Source organism: Bos indicus, chromosome 17, assembly GCF_029378745.1.
Source record: "Bos indicus isolate NIAB-ARS_2022 breed Sahiwal x Tharparkar chromosome 17, NIAB-ARS_B.indTharparkar_mat_pri_1.0, whole genome shotgun sequence".
NCBI classification, from domain to species: Eukaryota; Metazoa; Chordata; class Mammalia; order Artiodactyla; family Bovidae; genus Bos; species Bos indicus.
The window spans coordinates 39,832,925-39,856,822 of NC_091776.1; the positions used below are offsets into that span (position 1 = coordinate 39,832,925).

General features: G+C 37.3%; 1 protein-coding gene across 17 annotated transcripts in view; it reads right to left on the reverse strand.

Moving 5' to 3' along the window:
• The window catches only part of RAPGEF2 (Rap guanine nucleotide exchange factor 2), a 269,177-nt gene that overhangs the window by 109,885 nt on the left and 135,394 nt on the right, over window positions 1-23,898 (reverse strand). For 15 of the 17 annotated variants that reach the window (XM_070769166.1, XM_070769174.1, XM_070769168.1 and 12 more), the window contains 3 exons: window positions 15,106-15,181; window positions 13,098-13,265; window positions 10,723-10,740 (listed from right to left, as the gene is read on the reverse strand). In XM_070769166.1, coding sequence (XP_070625267.1) covers window positions 10,723-10,740; window positions 13,098-13,265; window positions 15,106-15,181 — 262 coding nt within the window. The remainder of the gene's footprint in view (window positions 1-10,722; window positions 10,741-13,097; window positions 13,266-15,105; window positions 15,182-23,898) is intronic. The other 2 variants (XM_070769172.1, XM_070769165.1) reach the window with 1 other exon arrangement.

Here is a 23,898-nt window from a genome sequence, read left to right on the forward strand (position 1 = left end):
TACAGTTGTCACTTGCCACTCACTGATAGGGTTTTGATGTGAGTCTGCAAGCAACTGATTTATAACTGTCTCTGTGAGGTCAAATCTCTCTGCTAATGATCATCTGTATCTGCAGCCACTCCCCAGCGCTAGCATCATCACCTCAGCTCCACCTCAGGTCCTCAGACATTAGATTTTCATAAGGAGCACACAACCTAGATCCTTCGCATGCGCAGTTCACGTTAGGGTTCATAATCCTATGAGAATCTAATGCTGCTGCTGATCTGACAGAAGGCAGAGCTCAGATGGTAACGTGAGCAACGGGGAGCAGCTGTAAACACAGGTCAAGTGGCACTGGCTCAACTGCTGCTCACCTCCTGCTGTGCAGCTGGGTTCCTAACAGGCCACCGGTAGCGATCTATGGCCTGGGGGGTTGAGGACCCCTGATACACAGGATGGATAAACAAAAAGGTCTTACTGTATAACACAGGGAACAATATTCCATATCCTGTGATAAACCATAATGGAAAAGAATATGAAAAAGAATGTGTGTGTGTGTGTATGTGTATATGTGTATGTATATATATATATATATCTGAGTCACTTTGCTATATAACAGAAATTAACACAACATTGTAAATTCAACTATACTTAAATAAAAAATAAACTTAAAAATTATTATACAAACTACTAGAAAGCATGTTATTTACAATAAAGGAAAAAATGCAATAAGGAAGAAAGTGGGACAGTCAGCTAAAGGGGAAATTTCTCTAAGCAAGAAGTGATGCAGTGACCAATGACCCTATAGGGAAGGCACATGTAGACAGACACTCCAGCTCTTACCAGGGCAAATCCACCATCTCAAAGTCAGGAGCAGGGAAAACTTCCAGCCCCTTCCCAAAGACAGTGCTACCCTTTCAGACATCTTGCCGGAGCAGATGATTACTGAGTTGCATTGAATTATAGCACAACCATGAGAAGAAAATCTTGTGAAGACAAAAGAAACTAGCCGCAGGTGTCTTAACATAAGCAGGACAAGTAGAAAAGAGTGAAGATGGCATACTGATTTAGACCAAAAAAGAAAAAGGAAGCCAGTAAGAAAAAAAAAGAAGAAAAACTAGAGGATAAACACAGAATTCTAGAAAACTAGTAAGAAATTTTGAGAAGTTTTAAATACACTGCTAGGTACTGTTTATTTATTTTGCACTATCAAACTGAAACAATTTGTAATAGATTATCCTGAACATTAAGTATTAATCATCCAAAGGAGGGTGTTGAAATAGTTTCAGAAAAAGATCCTGGTGATGATCTTTTTCTGAGGGTATGGGGGTGGTTAGGGACACCAAACACTAGTTTTATTAACATTATCATAAGACCAAAAATTCAAGTTGTAAAGGTGATCTAGTGACATTACCGTTACAATATCATACTTTCATACCACACAAATGTTTGCATTAAAATTTTAAATATGTTGTAATTTCACATAATGGCTCATAATTATCTTAATAGGGAAGAGGAGTCACAGAACTTTCTGGGGAGACCCCAAAATAAAATTCCTAAGGAGAAAAATGCTCTAAATGAGAAATGCTAAACAAATAAAGTAAAAAACATCTACCTTTTATGTTTTGGGTTTCCCTGGTGGCTCAGTTGGTAAAGGATCTGCCTGCAATGCAGGAGACCCAGGTTCAATCACTGGGCCGGGAACATCCCCTGGAGGAGGGCATGGCAACCCACTCCAATATTCTTGCCTGGAAAATCCAGGCAAGACCAAGGAGCCTGGCGGGCTACAGTCCATAGGATCACAAGAGTCGGACGCAATTGAGTGATTAACACTTTCACTTTCAAACAGTAACTGCAAAATGAACTGTTGGCAACCATCCACTACAATTAGTATATTTAAAACAATTATTTAATGTGAAACATTTTTAAATTCTTCTGATTCCACCCCAAGTTAGATTGGGACCTTTCCATTTTCTCCTAGAATCTATATGGGGATTAAGGAAGAAGGAAAAAGAGGTAAGGGGAAGAATTTCACAGGAGACGAGGACAGGCAGCCTCGCAGGTGTACAGTCTAAGGGCACTGCTCTCAGAAGGGCCCTGCACTTGGTTTTCCATGAAAACTAATTTTATGTGAAAGAAGACAAAATGGACAAGCTGGGGTTACTCAAAACTGGGTACGTGGCCCATATTTTCTTCTAAGTGAACAAACTGAGCTTGTCACCTTGAGGAAAATGGCTTATAGAACTTTGCCAAGGATAAAATTTTAGCTTTCAAGTAAAAATTAGATGTTGGGAAAACATATCCAATACCATAAGCTTTACAGTTTCCCAATAATTAAGGCCTTTTAAAATGAGACTGGTAGTGTTATTAATAAACATGGTATTTTTTAAAATATTGTATAACATGCCAAAATTCAGAAGACCTAAATTTAACGACCAATGCATGATATTATAAAATCACACATAAGTGGAAAGACCTATTCCATGTGTCAGTAAGGACAACAAGTTTTAAAAGTTTATTGACAGGGTGTTATATTCCTCATGGCAATGGAACCTTTGAGGAACTACCACTTGTCAAATTTTGATGGAGTGTAACAGTAAAATTATTTGAAGAAGCTGTTAAAACTTTCCTCCCTTTCCATACTTTATACACTTTAACCCAAAGAACAACATCACAACAGACTGAAAACAGAAGCAGATATGAGAATCCAGATGTGTTCCATTAGGCCAGATATTAAACAGATTCATAAAACTATAAAACACCACCACTCTTCTTATGTTTTTTTCTGTTTTGTAAAATATAGTCATCTTTCACTTAAGAAAAAAAAAAAAAAAAACCTTAAAATGGGTTTATTATGTTTCATTAGCCAACAAATACATATTTTTAAGTTTTTCAGTTTCAATTTCTAACATGCCAAGAAATGATATAGATAATTCATATAAACAAAAGCTGATGGAGCCCTCAGAAAGTTTTAAGAGTGTAAAGAAAAGAGTCCTCAGATGGAGAAGTTTGACAACTGCTGCTCTGAGACATGAACCAGAAAATAATCAGCCTCTTAGTTCTTTTTTTTTTAATCCAGTTGTCAGCTGTCCTTACATTCCTTGAAGACAAAACCCAGTAAGATTCTACCTCAGCTGAACTTTTAAACACTTAACCCACTTGCAGAACACTCGCTGCCCATACTCTCCCCATGGAACTGAAGTTAGTCCCAAAAGTTAGGCAAACTTTGCACCAAGGAGCAATATAAAGACTGAAGTACTTGTTAAGAATGTCCATTATTCAGCCTGGATAGGAGGGGAGATTGGGGAAGAATAGAGACACGTATATTTTTGGCTGAGTTGTTCACCTGAATCTATCACAACAATGCTAATTAGCTATACTCCAACACAAAATGTTTAATTAAAAAAAACAACTGTGAATGTAGATGCAAAAAATTTAAACAAAATTTGAGAAAGTTAAACTCATGCTGAAAGGATAATGTGTCAATAATCAAATGGTTTTTACGCTAGGAACTCAGGGATGGGTTAACATTTGAAAAACAATATTTTGTAGTAAGTATAAATGGAATATAACCTTTAAAACCTATGAATCACTACACTGTATACTTGTAATATGTAATATTGTACATGAACTATACATCAATAAAGTAAAAATTCATCCTTGGAAAAAAAAAAAAAAAAGAATGCCCATTATTGTCAAGGGCATCAATATCACCAAGAATATCACTGAGGCCCAAGCATTCTCTGCATTAGAGAATTGGGATGTGCTTATTTCAGAATTAACAAATGGCAACATGGTCTTTTTCCTAATAACATTTCTGAGTATTCTGAAATTCCTGATAATTCAAACAGGTTTTTGAAGATTCAGTTTAAAATTCTGTATAAAGAAATGGATAAAAAGTAGAAGTACACAAATCAACTTATTTTAAGATTTAAACCTATCTTCTGACACTCCTAAATGCCTTCTGGACTGTACCAAAACCACAGGTGACCAATTAACAGTATCTTCACAGATATCTGAGTAAGAGTGAAGACAGCCCAAATACTTTCTTTCTCATCTTCAAATTTTTCCCTTCGGAATTACCCCACCGTTTACTGCAATTAGCATTCATTTTTCAGATCCAGCCCACTCTGAGGTCATGTCATTTCTCCTCTAGGCTAGCAGTTCTAAACCCCATCTCACATCCAATCACAACCAATATTACACCTGAGAGAGAGAGAGAGGAAAACATAGGAAAAATAAAGGCTACTGACTGCATACTAAGTCCATAAGAAACTGTTCTAATACAAACAATTGTTCAGTATGGCTTTCTTCCCCAATAGATTCTATAATAATTTTTTTCTAAAATATCTTAAAGTTGTTTTTCAGCCTACATGTAAACAATCACCAAGGCTGAAAGGTACATCTGTTAACTGGGTATGCTCAAGTCAGTCGTTACTACTGATACTCTTAACACCACTGAATTGTACACTTAAAAATGGTTAAGATGGTACATTTAGTGTTACATATTTTTTATAAAACAAGAAAAAAAAAGCTAAATAGGTGAACTGTGTGGCATATGAATTCTAACTCAATAAAGCTGTAATTTTTTTTTTAACCAGTAAGTTTGTTCCTAGTTTTTGTAAAAGAAAGGGAAAAAAGTTTCCTACTGAGATATAAATAATGACAAATTTTTTGAGAGGATAAGGAGGAAAATTTATATACATAAAAATGTACAAAATCTAGTAGGTGTTTAAAAACTGTTTTAATATGAATCATTAATATTTTCATTTCACAAGTAATGTCAATCTAACACCCATACATTGAATCACATGCTAGAGTTTCTCCCAGAGGTCAGTCAACAATACCTTCTAACTAACACAAAGGTATTTCAAGTCAATGATGTTTTAACACAGGATTCAAACCAAAAGAGAACATTTCTAGTACCCCGATATTGCAAATAGTGAAAACAGACAACTTAGAATGGATAACTTAATCCATTCAGTACTGGTAGGAAGGGTTCATTCAGCACTGGTAGGAAATAGGTCTGAATATCACAGTACATTTTTCCAAAGAAAAAAGACATTTTTCAAATCAGCATGTAACACTGCAAAATCTCATGACAAAAAAATAAATTAAAAAAAGGAAGGAAAAGAAAATATCACATAAGAGATGAAATGGCTGAAGACGAAAGGACCTTTGCTGTTGAAACTCAAAGTTAAATTTTAGCCAAGTATATTTACAACATGAACAAGCACAGAGAGCCACCAGTGTTCACAATGTGAGGCAGGACAAAGTGGCAGTGATCTTTCTGACAAATAAATTGCTTGAAATATTGCATGACTTGCTACACAACACCCTTATTACTTTCAATTTCCAAGTGCAACCAAAAGATGGATCCAATTATGACATCAATACAAGCTTTCTTTCAGAATGGAATGAAAGAACAGTAAATCCCAGTGGCCACGGGAGTTCTGCAGCAGCGATGATGTCATATATAAAAATAGACATCCTCTAACAGAAGCTGAAACTTGTGTAAACAGCACACTCCACACTATTCTCAACCACCTTGCATGAATCTGCAATGCCTGCTGTTAATAGCGCGAGATAAATCACTTCATGTTGTACACCATCTCCTGATTTACATTTCGACTTCTAAACAGACTTGATAGGGTAATTTCTCAATCTGTATAAATTAAATCAACATAAATACCTGATTATAACTGCAAGAAAGAGAAATGCTCCCCCCAAAGCAAGGAGACTGAGATCACCGCAGCAGCTTTCAGAGGCTGCATTTTGCCAGGAATGCAGTGCATACGGCACAGTGCTGTTATGTCCACTATTGTTCAGAGACCTTTCCACAGGGAGCTTTCTGCAGGGTTTTAAAATGCAACATGATCCAGGTGAGGAGGGGTGAGTAAACCGGCTGAAAATAAGCATGAAAAACAAAGGGTACTCTGGACACTTCCCTTTAAAAAAGTCTTTGAAGTTAATGTAAAATATAAGGCATGCACACAGCAAATAGTATCTACCAGAATGTATGGGGTTTTGTGTGTGTGTGTGGGAGTGTATCTATCACTCCTCTCTAACAGTCAATGCACATCCCCTCTTTTCACTCTTCACTCCCCAATTCTGTTTTCACATTTACTTTTATTGCGCTATTGGGGATGAAAGAAGAGTTTCCTTTGAGCCAAGATAGTAAGGCCATTCAAGAAGCCATACCTGATTCCTCAAGAAGCCTGGTTTTTGAGCCTGCACAGTATCTGAATTCCCTTCAATTTCAGCTGCCCACTGATTTATCTGTATTCTGTGTGAGACTGTAAAGTCAATGAGGGCAGACTCTGTCTGTCCTGTATACCTTTATGGCCATGGAGTCTGGCACAACCTTGAAGTAAGGTGAACAGTCATTAAATATTCATTAAATGAATAAAAATATATAAATGGAAATACTGACTGAGCTTTCCTCTGTATGATACAAGAAATACAACACACAAATTTTCTGAAACTCCATCCTACTGTAATTCAGAGAGGTACTGATGACTAAATTGAAAGCAAAGTCTTTAGATTCAATTAAGCAAACACACACTTGATGAAAGATGCAGAATAAAACTACTCAAATAATTAAGAAGTTTTCCTATACTTGAATAATTTCCTTATATGGATATAAACAAATGGTGTATATCATCATATGAACAAATTTGTCAAGTGAGATATGAACTGATTGTTAGAAGTTAAAATCCTAAGACCTAGATATTCCAGGAAATTTAGTAGATACACAAGTCACTGGTACACAACACATGTTCTTACTGATAAGTAGCATATATTGGCTTAAAGTAGGAAGACCTCAGTAAGAAATTAAAGAATAAGTGACAAAGCAAAGCCATGACATGAGGGAAAATATTGTCTATTTCTAACACAAGAACAACAGTTCCAGTCAAAAAGTCTAGAGTCAAATAAACGTGCAATCACACAAACACTGTAATTCTTTCATGTTTCAATATCTGCTTTTTTATAATGAATCGGTTACCAAGAAGTCCTTAACTGAAGATGAAACCAACTTAAATCTTATCACTTAAAAAAAAATATACTTCAGAGATATATAAGATAAATATAACCTAGGAATAATTCTATAACTATTAGAAGAAATAGGACTTGTCTTATATTATTATGAAGAATAATCTTATTAAAAATATGACTCATTTTTATAGGGCTTATTACAATTGGTGCTACATGTTAAAGATACTGTCTTATCACTGACTATAATAAAAAATTAATCCCATAATGTTTTATAATATTACACTGTATTCAACTTAGATTTTATCAATTTTATGAAGTATTGTTATTACTTTTGTATACTTGCACTAAGAACTTTAAAATAAGCCTAATCCACTGAAAAATTCAATATATAATTATTAAACAGTGCCTTGAAGAATATATTCCCACTGTAGAAAAGGATTACTAACAGAATTTGTGGGAGATACTTCCTTCTGTAACTGATGAGTGCAAGTCACTCAGCCGCGTCCAACTCTTGGAGACTCTGTATAGCCTCTGGAACTCTCCAGGTCAGAATACTGGAGTGGGTATTCCACTCCCTTCTCCAGAGACTCTTCCCAACCCAGGGACAGAACCCAGGTCTCCTGCATTGCAGGCAGATTCTTTAACCAGCTGAGCCATTGGGGAAGCCCAAGAATACTGGAGTGTGTTGCCTATCCCTTTTCCAGCAGATCTTCCTGACCCAGGAATCGAACTGGGGTGTCCTGCATTGCAGGAGGATTCCTTACCAGCTGAGGTACCAGGGAAGCCTGAAAGCTATGACCAATGGGTTCTAGTTATTTCAAAAATTTTCCATTGATCAAGAATTTGTAAGTTTGATGTTATATTGTTTTTGAATCCTAATTCAAATTAGTATGAAGTAAAGCCACATGTTGGGAGTTAAGTAGGAGTAGGGGTGGGAAGTCAATAAGAACCTCAAAGTGTGGAGGGCATCTAGTTATGCAACCAGCCCAGGAAGGCTGCAGAGGTAGGAACCATCAGTTGGTACATATAAACTCCACACTGTAGACAGGACAAGCTTTCTTTAGTCTTCAGTCTAATCTCTGTATAATAGGTATTTGTTTTAATAAAATAAAACATAAGAATGCATTTAAGAACCTGTGGGCTTCCCTGGTGGTCCAGTGGTTAAGAATCTGCCTGCCAGTGTAGGGGACATGGGTTCAATCCCTGGTCCAGAAAGACCCTTCATGCCGTGGGGCAACTAAGCCCATGAGCCACAACTACTGAAGCCTGTGGGGCCTGGAGTCCAAGCACCACGACAAAGAGTAGCCCCTGCTCCCTGCAACTAGAGAAAGCCCATGCAGCAACAAAGACCTAGCGCAACCATAAATAAATAAATCTTAAAAAATAAAAAGAATCTGTAATATCTATCTATCCATCTATCTAATTCAAAGATCATTACCTTAATATCTTCATACACCAATAACAAAAACTATGGACTTGCGTGACAATGAGATGTCGGTGTGGGTGCATCCACTGTCAAAAATATACGCTGCATTCAGAGAGACAGCCTCTACTAAGCGTAAGAACACGCACATGAGAAGAACCCTGAACGCCATGATCAAACAGACAGGTCAACAGTCCCCATCAGCAGTATACTATCTCCATATAAGTTCTGCTCTTTCCAAATTAGAAAGAGGACAGAACTGTTCTTTTTCCTTTTTTCTGCTTTAAAAAAATAAGAGGAATAAAAGATGACAAAACAGGCATGTGCCAGCTTCCCAATCCCTGCAGTCAGGTAAAAGTAAGAGGGTCCTTCCACCTTTTAGGGGCTTCCCAGGAAATGGCAACCCACTCCAGTATTCTTGCCTAGAGAATTTCACAGACAGAGGAGTCTGGTGGGCTACAGTCCATAGGGTCGCAAAGAGTAGGACATGGCTGAGCACGCACTCATATCTGCCTTTTAAGTCCTTCTTTCCACTTCTCCTCTCCATTTTTATTATGGAACTCAGATTTTCTTACCCATCCAACTTCTAAAATAAATTACCCATGACTGCAGAAAGAGTCTGTAATTAGGGGTAAAATAAACAGGTTTCCCCATCCTATTCTGAACCTGTTGACAAGATAAACTTGCCCAAAGTTCCAAATCAGTCTAGGAATGACCTCAATTTTCCAGCCTCTGCCAAGAATTTTATCCATGACCTGCCCCTCTACCACCTTTACCCACTAGAAGACTGAAAATTCATGTCACATCCTATTTTCTGGCATTCTTAAATACAGCTTCAATTCAACTCATCAAAATGTAAGAAAATGCTAATGAAAGCCATCTCCAATCTTGCCTTCTCGCTGCATTTTAAAATGCTTATTCTCTGCAAATCTCGTACACTTGCCTTGAAAAAGTGACCTGAAAACACTCTACATGGACTATATGAGTATTCGTGTTACTGAAGAAAATTACTATAATCTGCCAAACTGTTGTGACACATCTAAGTTTAAAAAGTGTACATAAGGTATACATTGTAATTTAGTGCACATTTTCAATTAAATTCCTAATTCTAAATGGGAATTAGACTAACTGGTAATTTCTCATATTATCAATGAAAAAGAAGAGGATTAATTACATTTTAAAATAGTATCTTTTAAAATAGTAAAGTTACATACTTTTAAATATATACCAGACAAAAGCTCAAAACACAGGCGCAATGAAAAAGTATATAATTTTATCAAAATTTTATCAAATTTAAAAACTATCACTTTTTAAGATTTACCACATCACTGAAAAATTAGCAGTGCTTCTAAAACACAGTAGAGCAATCATGTCACCTGTGCCATTTTAATATGCATCTTCTTACACAGAATGTAAAGTAACAGCCTCATTTTAATTTGAAAAGTTATCCAAATATTTTATGCTTTTAGGTGACGTTACTATAGTAGCCAAAGACATTATACTGACAGTAGCCCTCCTCTAATGTGAATTAAATTATCCATGATCTTTTTCCTGGGCAATAAGAAAACACAACCATAAAAAGTTTTTACAGAGAAATCAGTTTTTCTTCCCTGACTCCAAATTCCCTGATAACCCCAAATTTGACTGAAAATTTCAAATGAGTAATACTGAAAATATACATTAGTTATGTACTGGCATGAAAGAAATGAGCAAACAAATTACTACAGGACTCAATTAAAACAGAGAATGAAATAAAAGCATGAAATCTGGTTAAAAATCAAGCACAAATAAGAAAATACAAGCGGATTTTAAATTCTTATTTCCTTTTTGACTAAGCCTTTATTCTGACTAAAATTTTACCAGTGGTCTCCCAAAATGCTCTTACATTGGGATTCCTGAAATTTAAAGCTTTCACCTATAGCCTTTAACATGTAAATGTCTAATGGATTTGCCATAGAACTTTCACACAAAAAGCAATGAAACATCCATGATGTCTATCAGCCTGTCTTTCTTCATTTTTTTAAGCACAAAGCAGGTTAGTTAAGAATAATGCTCCACTCATTCTTAAAACTATGTAGGCTGCAGTTTTATTCTTTCTTCAAACAAAGTGGGCAATTTATCCCTACGTCTGCACAAATAAAGCAGCCTGTGACATCACTTAAACCACTGATAGTTTCAAAGTTGTAAGAGATTTTACTAAATCAGGGCAAAATACAAAAGAACAAGACCAAGCAAAACACGTCAATATTATAAACTTGTTAGTTACAATGCAAACTCACAAATGAACTGAGGTTAGTATTAGGAGACCACACAAATTACAATACCTGAGATTTAGTGCATTCCTTTGAGCCAAAATGAAATGAGTGCCATAGAGGAGGAAAGGAAAAGATGACATTATCAGACATGCTACAGTACATCTGCCAAAATGAAGATCATGTTAAATCAGGTTAAGAATGACCATACAGCATTGACTACATGTACGACGTCCTTATGTTCCTTAGCCATGCACCTGAAATGCACCTGCCACCACTGAGATCATCGGTGATGTAGGACCATGCACCTTTTCAAAAAAATTTTCACCCTGGTTCCTACCCTAGTTCTTTCAAAAGGAGTATTTCTGCTCAGAATAAGTAAAGGTGACTTAGGGCTAATGAAGAATAATGATCTTCTTCACTTAATTCTTTATACCCTGAGGTACCAAAAATTCAAAACAAAATGTTGTCGTTCGTATGTTAAAATCTTGTACTTCGATACAATAATAATATATGAATAAAACACAATTTGCATGAAAAGATGGGATGCAATATTTTCAATTATGACTCTGTTGTTGCCCATCTGAACTCATTTAGGAAAATTAACACGTCACATATATTAGTAACTGGTGCCTGATCCATCATTAAGCAAGTTAAATTTTTCACCATAGTACTAAATTTTCTGGCCTGTTGACCAGATAAAACATTTTTTTAAACCACTAAAAAAAAAAAAAGTAATCTTGTTAAAAAGTACACATTTTTTAAAAAACTCAGATTAAAAAAAGAGAAGTCATGTATGGGAGGTGAGTAAAGAATTCCATAAAGGGTGAAAACGCAGGGATAGGAGAAATAATTATAAAGTGACCCTCCCAAGTTAAGTGAGAGGAATATATAACTATAAAATCATACCAATCAGCCTTAATACTAAATTTTTAGTAACTCACATTGCCACTAAATATCTTAGCATGGACTATGATTTGGAAAAATAATTCCAAAGCAGAAAGAGTGTTAACAGTATGAGTAGTCTGTACTATTAATGTGTATACTATTTTTAATCCGTATTTCCTTATTCCATGATTCTACATCAACACTAAAAATACTACCTTCTTTTATAGACAATAGTAACAAAAAACCTTTCATAGGTTTAAAAAAAAAGAAAATACTAAGTCTCTCCAAAAGGCAAACAAAGCTGGCTTTATGATGAGCAAAAGCAACCCTTTCCAAAGGAGCTCAATGAAATGATTCAACTATGAAATTCATGTTAAATTAAAATCGTGCATGGGCAGCAAGAGGAGTAGGCAGATAGCTGGTGGTCAAAACTGCTTAAATACTCAAATACAAAGAGCTCTCAGAAATAGAACACATGAAGTGTGGGGATAAAATACATCACTTCAAGTTACCAGAAAATTAAGTTCATAATTTTACATCTATATACATTTTCCCATGTGTTTTACATTTATACTTATTTGCAAAAGAAAGAGGCTAGGTGAAAAAAACAAATGAGAAATTATAAAACAGCTGTGAATTACCTACTTTTATTTTTTCACATTTCCATTTTAAAATTAATTTCAAAAAATGAGTACTTGTTTAATGGTATTGTAAGTATAGATAAGCCATCTTTGACCTAATTATGATGTGTAAGAATTCAAGTTACTTTTTTCCTTGAAAACAGAAATCCTCAAATATATTTGCCACAATGTTGTGTGGGCCCCCAGAGGACATGGACGCAGTGCACCCAAGCAAAGAGAGAGGAGTCAGAAACACAGTCTCCCATGCTGACTACGCTGGGGTCTTGTATAAATCGCTCATTATCTTTGCCTCAGTTTCCTCAAACATAAAAAGTAGCTTATTAATCTAATGTGTATAAAATAAATGACAACTAGGTGGGTAAAACCATTGAAGAGAACCTCTGAACCTATTATAAATGCTTCAGATTATCTTTACACTGGAATATAAAGACACAACCTTTCAAATTAAGCTCTCATGTCATCATATTAAGCAAATTAAACAATTTAAACAAACAAAAAAATTCTCAGATAATATTCACACAATGGTATGAAAAGCTACGAGAATAAGCAAATTTTAGCTATCTAACTTTTGAATAAAAAAATAGGTATGATACCAGTCATTGGGAATGGGGAGGGTGGTGACAAAATTTTACATTAAGGTAAGAAAAAGTATCCCAGTTACAATTGTACATGCTGATCACAAAACTGATCCTGAGAGCATTTTAAGAAATTAAAAGGCTAAACAACATCTTTTGACAATTTATTTCAAGGTTCCTTTAACTAGTCATATTATGTGTGTTTCCAGAAAAATCTGCACTTTGGACAAGTAATACCACAAAAAGAAATTACTGGTCAAAAATAGAAAATTCACATCTTTTCACAAAACTCCCAGCAAAAAATTATAAAGATAAATACAATTATTACACTTATATAACTTACCGTATGATAGCCTCTAGGCAAAGGTGGTTTGCCCACAGGATAAGGATCCACAGTGTCAATAATAGTTTGTCTTTCCCCTTTCTGGTTGATTTTTCTAAATCTCCTTCGAGACTGTCGATGAGAAGCTTGACGCTGAAAATATTCTTCATTTTCATCCATATAGTCTACCTGAAATAAAATCCCCCAAAATTTCATTTCCTCAAACACCACGTTCCATATAAAGATTAGACGCAGAATAAAACTTACGGGTAGACCACATTCATTCATTGTGCAAAGACATTTGTAGACAAACTATCTCGACAGACTTCAACTGCTTTTGAGCTTCTCTGGAACTAATTGCTTTTGAGTAACTTTTCTTTATGAGAGGCATTTTCAGTTCCACTTAGGACAATATGGTTAACTCCTGAATTTCCTGTAGTTTCAAAGGGTAGGATATTTTCAGTAGTCTTTGACCTGATTTATTAGTGAAAGATCTCACAGGATTCATCACCATGTATTATGAAAGCAACAGCTCCATTGTCTTAACTAAAGCACAAAAACTCTAATGGGATAAATCTGGGTTTTGCCTTTAAAAAAAAAACAAACCCAAATCCCTAATGACTCAGACACTAGCACAATGACTTTGGTAGATTACTTAAGGGTTTTTCTTCCTACTTTGGTTCTATGGATTCAGTTTCTTCTTTTTATAAATAGCATTATTTTCAAAAAACAATTTCCTCATTTTAAACATTTAGAAAGTGATGAATGGACTAACAGAGAAGAAAAGTTACATATGGCTAATCCTCATCATGCTTACATAAGGAAAACGGGACTGCTCAAAGAAAGAAGTATATTTAGATTCTCATATGGTTCTCACACTGGCAAACTTAGTACTTGGTATATGGACAAGTACACAATCCTCAAGGAATTCTACAGATCAAAAATCCTTCAGATAAACACAAAATAGCAGGAACAGAGACCAGATTCTTGAGGAAATACCTAAAACACTTTTTAAGACCCATGGCTGGAGAGTCTAACATATCTGCCTACACTCTTCCAATCCTAAATCTTTTCTCACCACCATGCCACATTTTTACTTAACAGTAAATTTTGTGAAACTTCACCCAAAGTTTCCACTGGCTTTGTGAGGAAGTTCCCATCTCTGAGGAATTCCTCTCCTCCATCATGGGGGAAAAAACCTACCTCTCATATGAAAACAGATATATTTACCAAATACTTTATTAAATGTGAATGAAAAACTCCCATCATCATCTCTTTTAGGACATCACTTATTGACAAAGTTTACCCTCCCAGATGGGTGCTGGATGGGAAACATAATGCACTTCAAATCAACTGAAGTCTCTAGTGAGTGCTCTCTCCAACTTTATTTTTGTGGCTGATTTTTAAAAGGGGAACATATTATCCTATCTTTAAATCATGTTTATATATTAAGAACGTGACAAGCTTTTTTTTTTAAAAAAAGCATCAATAAAAATAATTATGTTGCTAATATCTTTTAACATTATCTTTTTTGCATGTATCTTATCTCAGCACATTTTTTAAAAATCACACAGTTAAAAAGAGAGGTTAAAAATCTCAACAGAATGTTTAACCAGCATAAAATTTCCCCAAATTTCTTTCAATTAGTTAAAGGAAATGAAGTGATTTCCTTATATTAATTGCTGCCTGAATACATACCACTGTAATTCATTTAAAGTATCTCATTCCAGTCAATATTTGGAGATCTAAAACCCTACACTTTCTCCCCAAGTTTCAATTAAATGGCATTTTCATAGTTTTAAAGTTCAAGCACCAAATACTTAGGTGCTTGCCCTCCTTTAAATTTTCTTTTTCACTTAACTGAATCCCATAAATAATTATAATGATTATGAACTCAAACTCAAAAGTTATGAAATAAATATATCTAAAGTTATAAAATATTTAATACACTATTATATACAGTTTGTGAAAATGCTTTTATTTCATAACTTTTTTCAGGGGGAAAAAGTCTTCACAGAAGTTTTCTTACCACAATCATTTCAGAAGGCTCTAACACAATGCATTCACAGCCACGCCTAAAGCTTCCTGCAGAACGCTTGCCAAAACTAGAAAGAAAAAAAAGATTTAAGAAATACAAATTGTGAATTTAGGCTAACTCTTCAGATGAATAAAAATAAGAAACAAAACTACAAAAAAAATGCACATTGAAGAAAGAGAAACTATCTCAAACCATTATTTACACAGAATGACAAGGAACCATTCAAATTTTTAAATCTCAGACACATTTTTCTGGAAAATTCCAAAGTAATCTTTTTGAATTCACAATGTAAGTACTGAAGAATCGCTGCGAATATGTTTTGTGTTAGTTGTTTTAGTTCACTCCCAGTTAAGTGAAGATTTAGAATATCCTAACAGGGGTGGGACCACTGAGGAGTTGCTAACTATCTAGCCATGTAATAACCAAGGGAAAAGACTGGACGCCAAGGGAATTTTACAAATTTAAGGATTGTGGCCTCTATTTCCTTATACACAGTTTCTAGCTGTTTATCATTTCACAGATGAAGCAACGTAGGAAGGCAAGAATTCCTAAATAATTGGAGTTGAGACCACTTATCAACTCTATAAAAGTAAGCTTTCAAATAAAAAGTATATCAATAGCAAATACAGAGAAACAGGACACATAAGTCATTGCAGCCTATACTGCTGCTGCTGCTGCTGCTGCTGCTAAGTCGCTTCAGTTGTGTCCAACCCTGTGCAACCCCACAGACGGCAGCCAACCAGGCTCCCCCATCCCTGGGATTCTCCAGGCAAGAACACTGGAGTGGGTTGCCATTTCCTTCTCCAATGCAGGAAAGAGAAAAGTGAAAGTGAAGTCACTCAGTCGTGTCCGACTCCTAGCAACCCCATGGACTGCAGCCTACCAGGCTCCTCGGTCCATGGGATTTCCCAGGCAAGAGTACTGGAGTGGGGTGCCATTGCCTTCTCCTTATTTCTCCCTGCTGCTGCTGCTGCTAAGTCACTTCAGTCGTGTCCGACTCTGTGTGACCCCATAGACGGCAGCCCACCAGGCTCCCCCGTCCCTGGGATTCTCCAGGCAAGAACACTGGAGTGGGTTGCCATTTCCTTCTCCAATGCATGAAAGTGAAAAGTGAAAGTGAAGCCGCTCAGTCGTGTCCGACTCCTAGTGACCCCATGGACTGCAGCCCACCAGGCTCCTCCATCCATGGGATTTTCCAGGCAAGAGTACTGGAGTGGGGTGCCATATGATTTTTATCAAAAATAGTTAGAACACATTTCAATTTTATATACTAGAGTTACTAAGAACTTATAAAAAGAATCTTACAAAGTGAATCTCAAATAAAAAGCTGACATACGCAAAGAAGCAAAAGGGGTGTGGGGGAACAAACCTGATTTAATTCCAAAAATGGGATCCTAAGGAAAACTACAAGTATGTATATATTTACACAGTCTATGAAACAAGTAGTAGTAACACAATTAAATAGAGAAGGAATTGGCAACCCAAGTATTTTCCAAGTATTCTGGCTTGGAAAATCTCATGTACTCCACTAGGAGTCTAGTGGGCTACAGTCCATGGAGTCATGAAAGAGTTGGACACAACTCAGCAACTAAACAATAACAGGCGTGGGAACTGGATCAATGGCAAACCATAACAACATACAAAGTATAAAATGCATATAATTCTCTTCTATAACTTAACTTGCTTAGGTTAAACATTTCTTTCACTTAAAAATGTATTTTTCTAAATTTTTATATCTACTTATTCTAAATCAGCTTAAGGAACAGGTATTCAACCCAGGAGTTTCAACTACAAAGTGACTTGAGTGGACATGCACTCTTAAAAGCCCTTTTTCTCCTGAAAACTGTACTGGTGACCTCAGACAGGGTACCTTGCCTTATCTATGGAAATGTCCACCTAACACTAGAGCAGATTCACTCTCTCTGACATAGATATATGCCAACTAGAGCCACGAGGAATTCTAAGTAGTCATGACTTGTTCTAACATACCCCCTACCCCTGCCCATTCACTACTCCAAAAATTCTCTCTTCCTTCTAGTCAACATTTTAGTAACTTTAATTTTTGGGGGGTGTAGGGGGAGAATATGGCACCCCACTCCAGTACTCTTGCCTGGAAAATCCCATGGACGGAGGAGCCTGGTAGGCTGCAGTCCATGGGGTTACTAAAAGTCGGACACGACTGAGCCACTTCACTTTCACTTTTCACTTCCATGCTTTGGAGAAGGAAATGGCAACCCACTCCAGTGTTCTTGCCTGGAGAATCCCAGGGACGGGGGAGCCTGGTGGGCTGCTGTCTATGGGGTCGCACTGAGTCGGTCACGACTGAAGTGACTTAGCAGCAGCAGCAACACTATCACTTTAGAGATGAAACATGTGCATCCCCTAAAATGTGCTACCAAAAAAAAAAAAAAATTTCTACACCTTTTACAGTGTGAGCTGTGCTAAAATCTAACGAAACTCTTTTGGAGCCACAGAAGACTCAAGTTCTACTGACTGTCACAAAGATGTAAACCATAGGAGAAATAGTAGACTCCTGTCAGATTAATTCTTTGACTACATTGAGGGGGAAAAGGCAAATGCACAGAGAACACACTCTACCAAGGGAGAATAAATTACATCACTTATCCAAAAGTTTATTGTTTCAAACACAGTTAAGAACCTAAAAGGAAAGAGTGGCCTCAAAAAAGACAAAGCATAGGGAATTCCCTGGTTGTCCAGTGGTTAAGACTCTGGGCTTTCATTACTGAGGGTGCAGGTTAGGTCCCTGGTTGGAGAGCTACGATCCCACAAGCTGAGTAACGTAGCAAAAAAAAAAAAGAGAGAGACAGAGAGAGACAGGTATAGTTCACGAATGCATTCGCTGGGCTAATGCAAGGCCTTTTGGCTCCACTGCAAAGAGGAGTTACTCTTAGCTTACAATCCAGAAGCTATAAGGTAGGAATGAAATATGTCAGCTACAAATCCATTAAGCCACGAAATACTTCTGCTTCTACTATCTGATTCTTTGACTCAAAAAATATATGAACAAAAGGAAGTAAACACCATTATCTACTAAGTTTTGATCAAGTTGTATATAAATAAACTTTTAAAAATATGATACTGGAAAACTTAAGTATAGAGACAAAAAAAAAAAAAAACCCAAGGGGAATTCCCTGGTGGTCCAGTGGTTGGGACTTTTGTGTTTTCCAGGCCCTGGTTTGATCCCTGTCAAGGAACTAAGATCCTGCAAGCTGCATGGCACAGCCAAAAAAAAAGAAAACCAGATAGAGACATATAGGAGACAAAACACCCACAGATAATACTAAGATCAATTCGTTTAAATATTTAGATGATTTAGTAGAAAGAATTGCACAGAAATCTTCAGGTTTGCAAATGACACAGACATTTAGATAGTAAAGCACAGAACAAAGCTAGTAAGAATAAAGTACAAGACATTTTTATAAAGTTTTATGTGCATGTAAAACAGCAGTAAGGACCCAATCTGCACAAGGAAATACTCTATGTGAAAAGTGATCAAATATACACAGTATGTAAGATAAGACCAAACAACAAAGGGTTCTTGGGTTTCAGTTAGAAGTCAAATGAAAACTAGAAGTCTTTCAAGTCATTAGCACAGCAAACTGCATACATAATAAATAACAAATAATAAACAAAGACACACCTCAAAAGGAAAGACACAATAGGAAAAATAAAACCTGAAAATTACCATACGTACCATCATAGAAAACCACATAAATCTACAATAGAGCACTAGGCTAGAAAAGTTTCTAAGGGGAAAACCACAGATCTGAAAACTTTCCAATGAAAAATTTAAGGACAACCAAAGGGATTCCTGTAAAACCAGAGGCATAATTAAAAGAATATTTCACTCAGTCTTATTAACAGCAGCTGAAAGTTGGTATTATTTAGATTGCTAAAATCATGACTTAAGGAAATTTAGAAATGATACAGATTAAATAAGAACTTGGTTAATTTTAAAAGTACAGCTACAATCCCCAGCTTCCCTGTTGGCTCAAATGGCAAAGAATCTTCCTGCAACGCGGGAGACCTGGGTTCAATCCCTGGGTTGGGAAGATCCCTGGAGAATGGAACGGCTACCAACTCCAGTATTCTTGCCTGGAGAATTCCATGGATAGAGGAGCCTGGTGGGCTACAGTCCAAGGCTGTCACAAAGAGACGGACACAACTGAGTGACCTGTACTTCACTTCACTTCATAATACCTGAGGGCTTTAAGAAAAGTCAGAAATAGAAAGACTGTTCCAAAGTCATTTGACTAAATTCTCCTCCAAATGTTCCTTGGTGCGACTGTCAGAAATGAAGTTACTCCTATCAAACGCAATCTTTTTTGTTTTTAAGCCTTACAATTAAGGCTTTCTTTTTAAATGAACAATGCAAAGAAACAGAGGAAAACAATAGAATGAAAAAGACTAGCAATAGCTTCAAAAAACCTGGAGATACCAAGGTAACATTTCATGCAAGGATGGGCTCCATAAAGGGCAAAAATGGTAAGGACCTAACAGAAGAAGAAGAGATTAAAAAGAGGTGGCACGAATACACAAAAGAGTTATACTAAAAAGGTCTAAAGGAGCCAGATAACCACAATAATGTGGTTACTCAACCAGAGTCAGACATCCTGGAATGTGAAGTCAAGTGGGCCTTAGGAAGCATTACTATGAACACAGCTAGTGGAGGTGATGAACTTCCAACTGAGCTATTTCAAATCCTAAAAGATGGTGCTGTTACAGTGCTGCACTCAATATGCCAGCAAATTTGGAAAACAGCAGTGGCCACAGGCCTGAAAAAGGTCAGTTTTCATTCCAATTCCAAAGAAGGGCAATGCCAAAGAATCCTCAAACTACCATACAGTTGAGTTCATTTCACGTTAGCATGGTTAGGCTCAAAATCCTTCAAGTTATACTTCAATAGTACGAGAACCAACAACTTCCAGATGTACAAACTGGGTTTAGAAAAGGCAGAGGAACCAGAGATCAAATTGCCAACATTCACTGGATAATGGAGAAAGCAAGGGAATTCCAGAAAAAAACATGTATATCTGCTTCACTGACTACACTAAAGCTTTCGACGGTGTAGAAAATTCTTAGAGACAGGAGAACCAGACCACCTTACCTGTCTCCTGAGAAACCTGTATGCAGATCAAGAAGCAACAGCTAAAACCAGACATGGAACAGTGGACTGATTCAAAATTGGGAAAGGAATACAACAAGGCTGTATAATGTCACCCAGCTCATTTAACTTACATGAGTAGTCCATCATGTGAAATGTCAGGCTAGATGACTCACAAGCTAGAATCAAGATTGCCAGGGGAAATATCAACTACCTCAGATATGCAGATGATACCACCCTAATGACAGAAAGTGAAAAGGAACTAAGACATAGTAAGCCCTTACTGACTTGGGATTTAGAGTCCAGGGGATGATATAATGGAAAGAGAGCAGCTACTGTAGTTGAGAATATTGTTTCTCAATACACTCTACTACCAGTTAGCTGTGTGATCTTGGGCAAGTCACTTCATCTCTCTGGGCCTTGGATAAGTATATTAAATAATAATGAAGAGTGAAAAAGCGGCCTTGAAACTCAACATTCAAAACACTAAGATCATGGCATCTGGTATCATCCCTTCATGGCAAACAGAAGGGGAAAAAGTGGAAACAGAGACAGATTTTATTTTCTTGGGCTCCAAAACCACTACAGACAGTGACTGCAGACATGAAATTAAAAGACACTTGCTCCTTGGAAGGAAAGCTATGACAAACCTAGACAGCACATTAAAAAGCAGAGACATCACTTTGCTGACAAAAGTCTGTATAGTTAAAGCTATGGATTTTCCAGTAGTCATGTACACGTGTGAGAGTTGGACCATAAAGAAGGCTGAGCACCGAAGAATTGATGCTTTCAAAATGTGGTGCTGGAGAAGACTCTTGAGAGTCCCCAGGACTGCAAAGAGATCAAACCAGTCAATCCTAAAGGAAATCAACCCTGAATATTCATTGGAAGGATTGATGCTGAAGCTCCAATACTTTGGCCACCTGATGCAAAGAGCTGACTCATTAGAAAAGACCCTGATGCTGGGAAAGACGGAAGGCAAAAGGAGGAGGCAATAGAGGATAAGATGGTTAGATACCTTCACCAATTTAATGGACATGACTGAGAAAACTCTGGGAGATAGTGGAGGACAGAGGAGCCTGGCATGCTGCAGTCTATGGGGTTGCAAAGAGTTGGACATGACTTAGGAAGTGAACAACAAAGAGACTACACAAAGTGGCCTACAAATTCAATGCAATCTCCATCAAAATCCTCCCCAAAACATTTTTTTGCAGAAATGGAAAAAGCAATCTTTACATTCATACAAAAATGCAAGAGGCCCTAATTAGCCAAAACAATCTTGAAAAGCAACAAAGTCAGAGAAAGTATGCTTTTGATTTCAAAACTTACTACAAAGCTGCAATCAAACTACTGGGTTAAGTAGTACACCAAAACAATGAAGCTGGATCCTTACATCTCGTGACATACAAAATTAAACTGAAAATGGAGCACTGACTAAGTAAGAATGCCAAAAATGATAAAACTCTAAGGGAAAAAAAAACAAACAAACAAGGATGAGTCTTCATTACCTTGGATTTGACAATGGACTCAGATATGACATCAAAAGCATCAGCAGCAAAAGGAAAATTAAATGAACTTCACCAAAATTAAAAACTTTGGTGCAAAGGACATTATCAAAAAATGAATAACACAATCTACAAAATAGGAGAAAATATTTGTAAAGCATATATCTGAGAAGGGTTTAAGATCCAGAGTACATAATTCCTACAACTCAATAACAAAAAGACAACCCAATTAAAAAATAGGCAAAGGACTTGAATAGACTTTTCTCCAAATGGCTGACAAACACACGAAAAGTTGCTCAACATCCTTAGTTATTAGAAAAAAGTAAATCAAAAACACAAGGAGCTTCTCACCAAGTTGCCCACTCTCCGTCAGACTGTAGTGTACGGCTGCTGCTGCTAAGTCACGTCAGTCGTGTCCGACTCTGTGTGACCCCATAGACGGCAGCCCACCAGGCTCCGCCATTCCTGGGATTCTCCAGGCAAGAACACTGGAGTGGGTTGCCATTTCCTTCTCCAATACAGTAAAGTGAAAAGTGAAAGTGAAGTCGCTCAGTCGTGTCCGACTCCTAGTGACCCCATGGACTGCAGCGCACCAGGCTCCTCCGTCCACGGGATTTTCCAGGCAAGAGTACTGGAGTGGGGTGCCATTGCCTTCTCCCCTGTAGTGTACTACAGCTTAATAAATCTTGGCTATGCTTTCTACAGAAAAATAAATAAATAAAAACACAAAACGGGCTTCCCTGGTGGTCTAGCAGTTAAGAATACACCTGCCAATGCAGGGGACACAGGTTCAATCCCTGATCTGGGAAGATTCAACATGCCTCGAGCAACAAAGCTACCGAAGCCCATGTGCCTAGAGCCCATGCTCAGCAACAAGAGAAATCACTGCAATGAGAAGCCGGAACACCCAAAGAGTAGCTCCCACTGCAGCAACTAGACAAAGCCCGAGCACAGCAACACAGACCCAGACAGCCAAAAATAAACAAATCTTAACACACACAAACACACCACACACAAAACAAAAACTCACAATGAGACACCATTTCACATCTGATACTGCATGTGAATGAGATACTAGAATGGCTATAATAACAACAACAAAAAATAGCAGGTGTTGAAGAGAAACTGGAACCTTTGTGGAAATGTAAAACGGTGCCATAACTGTGAAAAAGAGTTTGGTAGTTCCTCTAAAAGTTACACATAGAATTAACAGAAGACCCAGCAATTCCACTCCTGGATAAACATCCAAAAAATATTAAAAATACGGACCCAAACATTTGTACACCAGTTTTCACTGCAGCACTCTCTGCAATAACAAAAGGTGAAAAACGCCACAAGTGTCCATCAACAGATGAGTGATAAACAAAATGTGATATATACAGACAATGGAATATTATTCAGCTATGAAAAGGACTAAAGAGCTCATAAGTGTTACAACATGGATAAGCCTTGAAAGCATTATGCTAAGTGCCACAGCCAGTCACAAAATGACAAATATGGTATAAGATTCCACCTACATGAGATATCTAGAATAGGCAAATTCATAAAGACAGAAAGTAAACTTGAGATTTCCAGGCCTTAGGGGAATGCCTAACAGCTACAAAGTTTCTGTTTGGAGCTATGGAACATAAGTTTTGGAGACAAGTAGGAGAAGGCAACGGAAAAGGCAATGGCACCCCACTCCAGTACTCTTGCCTAGAAAATCCCATGGATGGAGGAGCCTGGTAGGCTGCAGTCCATAGGGTCGCTAGAGTCAGGCACGACTGAGTGACTTCACTTTCACTTTTCACTTTCATATATTGGAGAAGGAAATGGCAACCCACTCCAGTGTTCTTGCCTGGAGAATCCCAGGGATGGGGGAGCCTGGTGGGCTGCCATCTACGGGGTCGCACAGAGTCGGACACGACTGAAGCGACTTAGCAGCAGCAGCAGGAGAAGGCAATGGCACCCCACTCCAGTACTCTTGCCTGGAGAATCCCAGGGACAGAGGAGCCTGGTAGGCTGCAGTCCATGGGGTTTCGAAGAGTCAGACAGACTGAGCGACTTCACTTTCACTTTTTACTTTTATGCGTTGGAGAAGGAAATGGCAACCCACTCCAGTATTCTTGCCTGGAGAATCCCAGGGACGGAGGAGCCTGGTAGGCTGCCGTCTAC